The 5092-nt window shown below is 38.1% G+C and overlaps 1 protein-coding gene across 7 annotated transcripts in view; it reads left to right on the plus strand.

Annotated features, from left to right (window-relative positions):
• Nucleotides 1-5092, plus strand: part of LOC107752132 (protein unc-13 homolog A-like) — a 74360-nt gene that overhangs the window by 45521 nt on the left and 23747 nt on the right. For 6 of the 7 annotated variants that reach the window (XM_016568002.1, XM_016568003.1, XM_016568004.1 and 3 more), the window contains exons 16-20: nt 816-905; nt 2058-2198; nt 3024-3208; nt 3291-3376; nt 4603-4638. In XM_016568002.1, the coding sequence (XP_016423488.1) occupies nt 816-905; nt 2058-2198; nt 3024-3208; nt 3291-3376; nt 4603-4638 (538 nt within the window). The remainder of the gene's footprint in view (nt 1-815; nt 906-2057; nt 2199-3023; nt 3209-3290; nt 3377-4602; nt 4639-5092) is intronic. The other variant, XM_016568007.1, reaches the window with a different exon arrangement.

Consider the following 5092-nt stretch of genomic DNA (forward strand, 5'->3'; position numbering starts at 1 on the left):
CCTGGGGGGGTTATTGCTGCTCTCCCTGCTCTCATCCATGCTAGGCTGCATGGATGCGCAGGGAGTTCTTGCCCAGAATAGAACCATACCGCCAATCCAAACTGTATGCTAATTGTCAATCATCTTTGACTATAGTGGTCCTGACAGAAATACACATATGTGTAGATATATATAAATTAACAAAATAGACAAAATTTGTATGTACAGGTGTTCTGTCCATCCATCCATTCTTCAAGCCACTTGTCCTCTGTAGGGTCACAGGGACGCTGTAGCCTTGGGCAAGCATCTCGGGCAGCATATTTTACTTTATTATTATTATTATTAATGGATTTTTATGGTTTGAAAGTGAGGTCATGGAAAAGAGTAAAACAATGCAATTCATGCATAATGGGCATTTTTGCAAAATGTTTGAATGTGACCTTCATGTAACAAAGTGGAAAAAAGAAAATCAAACTTTGAATAAAAATTTTGTAAAATGTTTGTTTTATGCACAAATCATGATTCGCCAATCAGTTTACATATGTACATACATTTATTTATTTAGAATTATGCGTTTCAGAACAATGTTCATTATAGTGCAGTCTGAGATGCAGCTGATCACAGTCAGGTCTATATATATGTTTTTCCACTGGTTCTGAGAGTGCCTAGCATGTATACATTTTATAAAGATTTATAGACTTGATCAGTAAACATGTGCGTGTGCATATATAAGTGATGCGTTGTTTGTTACTTCTCAAGTATCCATTTTACCAATGTCATATTGTGCTTCTCACCCAAGCTTCCTGTGATCTTCATTCTGTCCCTTTGATCTCCAGAATAATTTCCCAGCCAGCAGTAAACCACGTCTAGCAGATCTCAAATCCACAGTGGATTTGCTGACCAGCATTACATTCTTCAGACTAAAGGTAAGATAACGTACCTCTAAATCAGATCAAGCAACAGCATGCTGTAGTGCCCTTCTTGTTGTTTTATACAGGGATGTAGGTCTTATTTGTAATACATATATTGAGTGACAGATCCTATAGAGATGAGTAATTCAATTGTGTTTCATACAGTCTTGAGTAAACGCTCCGTCATTTCTGTCTGCCTGAGTTCATCCAGTAAAAGAGGATAACAGAAGGTTTGAGACGAAGATTGATTTCTTTGTGCTGTAAGAGAGAGGCTTTTGTGCGGGCTTGGCATTTTTGCAAAATGTTTGAATGTGACCATGTAACAAAGTGGAAAAAAGAAAATCAAACTTTGAAAAAAAATTTTGTAAAATGTTTGTTTTATGCACAAATCATGATTCGCCAATCAGTTTACATATGTACATACATTTATTTATTTAGAATTATGCGTTTCAGAACAATGTTCATTATAGTGCAGTCTGAGATGCAGCTGATCACAGTCAGGTCTATATATATGTTTTTCCACTGGTTCTGAGAGTGCCTAGCATGTATACATTTTATAAAGATTTATAGACTTGATCAGTAAACATGTGCGTGTGCATATATAAGTGATGCGTTGTTTGTTACTTCTCAAGTATCCATTTTACCAATGTCATATTGTGCTTCTCACCCAAGCTTCCTGTGATCTTCATTCTGTCCCTTTGATCTCCAGAATAATTTCCCAGCCAGCAGTAAACCACGTCTAGCAGATCTCAAATCCACAGTGGATTTGCTGACCAGCATTACATTCTTCAGACTAAAGGTAAGATAACGTACCTCTAAATCAGATCAAGCAACAGCATGCTGTAGTGCCCTTCTTGTTGTTTTATACAGGGATGTAGGTCTTATTTGTAATACATATATTGAGTGACAGATCCTATAGAGATGAGTAATTCAATTGTGTTTCATATATTCTTGAGTAAACGCTCCGTCATTTCTGTCTGCCTGAGTTCATCCAGTAAAAGAGGATAACAGAAGGTTTGAGACGAAGATTGATTTCTTTGTGCTGTAAGAGAGAGGCTTTTGTGCGGGCTTTCATAACGGAGATTAGTCACTATTGATTTGTTAGCGGGTGTTACATTGTTTTTATATAGATGTATTCGTGTCTTCTCTGGCGCCCCCTGTGTCCAGGTTCTGGAACTGCAGTCTCCCCCGCGTGCCGCCCATGTGGTTAGGGACTGTGTGAAAGCGTGCCTCAACTCCACATATGAGTACATCTTTAACAACTGCCAAGAGCTGTACAACAGACAGTTCCAGCCGGCCGCGGAGCCTGTGAGTAAATACATTCGCGTCATGCACAGGTGTATGTTTGCATACACACAGATGGGATGCGTACGCTTGTGTTTGACAGTAAGTTTGGATATCTCTGTTTAGATGATGTCATTATCAGAGGTTGAATTTCTTATGGGTAATACCAGCATTTCAACATGGGACATCAGCCTGAAATGAGTAATATTTTATAGAATTTATCTGTTACCATAGAGACCACATTTGTTCATAAAGGTCAGGCTCATGAATCATCAGTACAATTCTGAGTTTCTTTCATAGACTTTTAAAGGGGTCATATGATGCTGCTAAAAAGAACATTATTTTGTGTATTTGGTGTAATGAAACGTGTTTATGTGGTTTAAAGTTAAAAAAACACATTATTTTCCACATACTGTACATTATTGTTTCTCATCTATCTATCTGTCTGTCTCTTGTTCTGTCTGTTGTTCTGTCATTTTATCTGTGTTTTTCTGTCACTTTTATGCCATTCTGTTGTTTTATGTCGTTCTATCTATCATTTTGTCGTTCTATGTTGTTTTTTATCTGTCATTCTATCTATTTCTTTCTATATCTATGTTTTTCTGTATCTATCTATTTGCTGTTAATTCATTATTTTAGCTGTTGTTTTGTCTGACTGTCATTCTGTCTAATGTTCTGTCATTTTGTCTGACACTTTATGTTGTTCCTTCTCTTGTTTTGTCTGTTATTTTATCTGTTGTTCTATCTACCTGTTTATCGATCTTTATCTGTCCATCTATCTATTGTTCTTTCGTTCTATCATTCTAATGTCTTTTGTTCTGTCGTATCATGCGATTGTTTATACAACAGAAACCACAAGAAAAGAAAGAGGGAGAAGAGGGTGAAGAAGAGGAAGGCAAGAAGGAGGAGGAGAATGCTGCTGTAGAGGAACCAGGACCAAGCATACAGAATTTGGACTTCTGGCCCAAACTCATCACCTTAATAGTTTCCATCATAGAGGAGGACAGGAACTCCTACAGCTCAATCATAAATCAGTCAGTCACTGCACAGATACACACACAATATCGCACGCAGACACACTGAGCTGTTATATTTGACCTGGTGTGTCCTGTGCAGGTTTCCTCAGGAGCTGAATGTGGGGAATGTCAGTGCTGAGGTCATGTGGACACTCTTTGCTCAGGACATGAAGTATGCACTGGAAGGTATGAAGAAATATACATTTATATGTATGGGAAGCATGTGTGCCCTCAAAGGGGTCATGAACTGAGAAACCAAAATTCCCTTGATCTTTTGACATATAAGAGTTCATTGTACTATAAAAACATCCTTTAAATTTTAGAACTCAAAACGTTCCCTTTAGTCTAAAAACAGCTTATATTGAAGGCAGTCTGCCAAAATGACAGACTGTGGAATGTAAGAATATATGATGTAATAGTGTGGCTAAACACCGCCTCCACAGAAGATCTACATCACTGCCTGTGTTTAGCCCCGCCCACCGATTCACGCATATAGTGTAAATAACGAGAGGAAAACACAGGTCTACGCAGAAATTAAATCATAAAGAATGCTCCGACGACAACCTGTGGAATGTATGACTATATGATGTAATAGTGTGGCTAAACACCGCCTCCACAGAAGATCTACATCACTGCCTGTGTTTAGCCCCGCCCACCGATTCACGCATATAGTGTAAATAACGAGAGGAAAACACAGGTCTACGCAGAAATTAAATCATAAAGAATGCTCCGACGACAACAGGACGCTGTACAGTGCCAAGTTGTGGAAAATCACAGTCTTTGCATCGCCTTCCTTCTGATCCCAACATTAGGAAAAAGTGGATGAACTTTATTTTTAATGAAGTTCCAGACCACGTCAGTAAGAACTTGGTCCTTTGTTCATTCATTTTATCGTGGATTCCTTTACAAACAAAGCACAATTTGACTGGGATTTTTAGAAAGATTGAAACAAAAGATGATGCTGTTCCGACTATATTGGATCAACACACAAGTGTGAGTAAGTGTTTTTATTAAGTGATCACCATTGCTTTGTCTGTTATATATGTTTGATATGTTCTGAGTATTTATGCGTTTTTAACCTAAATCACAGCAGCGTCCATCTGTAAAGGATGTAGGCTGTCAAACATACACAACTGTTAGCCAATCGCATCTGTGGGCATTTACTTCCGAGTCTACAATCCAATGGAGCGTTCTGATGAGGGGGGTTAAAAACAGGACAGAAAATAGCCTATTACTTCTAAATGATGTAAAAAATCTTGATAACATTGTAAGTGGACCTCAGAGAACAGTGCAAAATAATAAAAAAGGCAGTTCATGACCCCTTTGAAGTATGTCTGTGTTCACTTCAAATTTATTTGAGATTACTCCTAACATCATTCCATCTTTCCTTTTGCATCTTTCTTTGTCTTCAGTTCTTAATCATATCGTCTACAAACATTGGAAGAATGGTAAAGGTCATAATGCTATATAAGGCCTTTTGGAGTCATGAGAGTGTGAACTTGGGCATACGTTTCTTGTTATAGATGCAAGATAAATACACCACTCTGTTGCACGCTACGTAATGTGTTCCCTCAAAGGGGGCATAATAAAGCAATAAGCCCCAAGAAGCCGTGGTTTACAGTGAATTTATAACAGCTAAGGGGTGTTGTTAGGCACGACGTGAAGCGGAGTGCCTAAAACCCCCTTAGCTGTTATAAATTCACTGTAAACCACGGCTTCACGGGGCTTATTGCTTTTATAAAATGGTTATTCCATATATGTAGTAAGGTTTCACAAAATAAAACAGAGCAAATAAAGTGTAATGATATTAATAAAAACAGTATTCTTCCACCAAACAATGTAGCTCCTCAGAAACAGTTGTGGTTCCAACAAAGTGGTTGCCGAGCAACACACAAACGTAAA

This window comes from Sinocyclocheilus rhinocerous, unplaced genomic scaffold (genome assembly GCF_001515625.1).
Source record: "Sinocyclocheilus rhinocerous isolate Xijiao unplaced genomic scaffold, SAMN03320098_v1.1 scaffold1312, whole genome shotgun sequence".
NCBI classification, from domain to species: Eukaryota; Metazoa; Chordata; class Actinopteri; order Cypriniformes; family Cyprinidae; genus Sinocyclocheilus; species Sinocyclocheilus rhinocerous.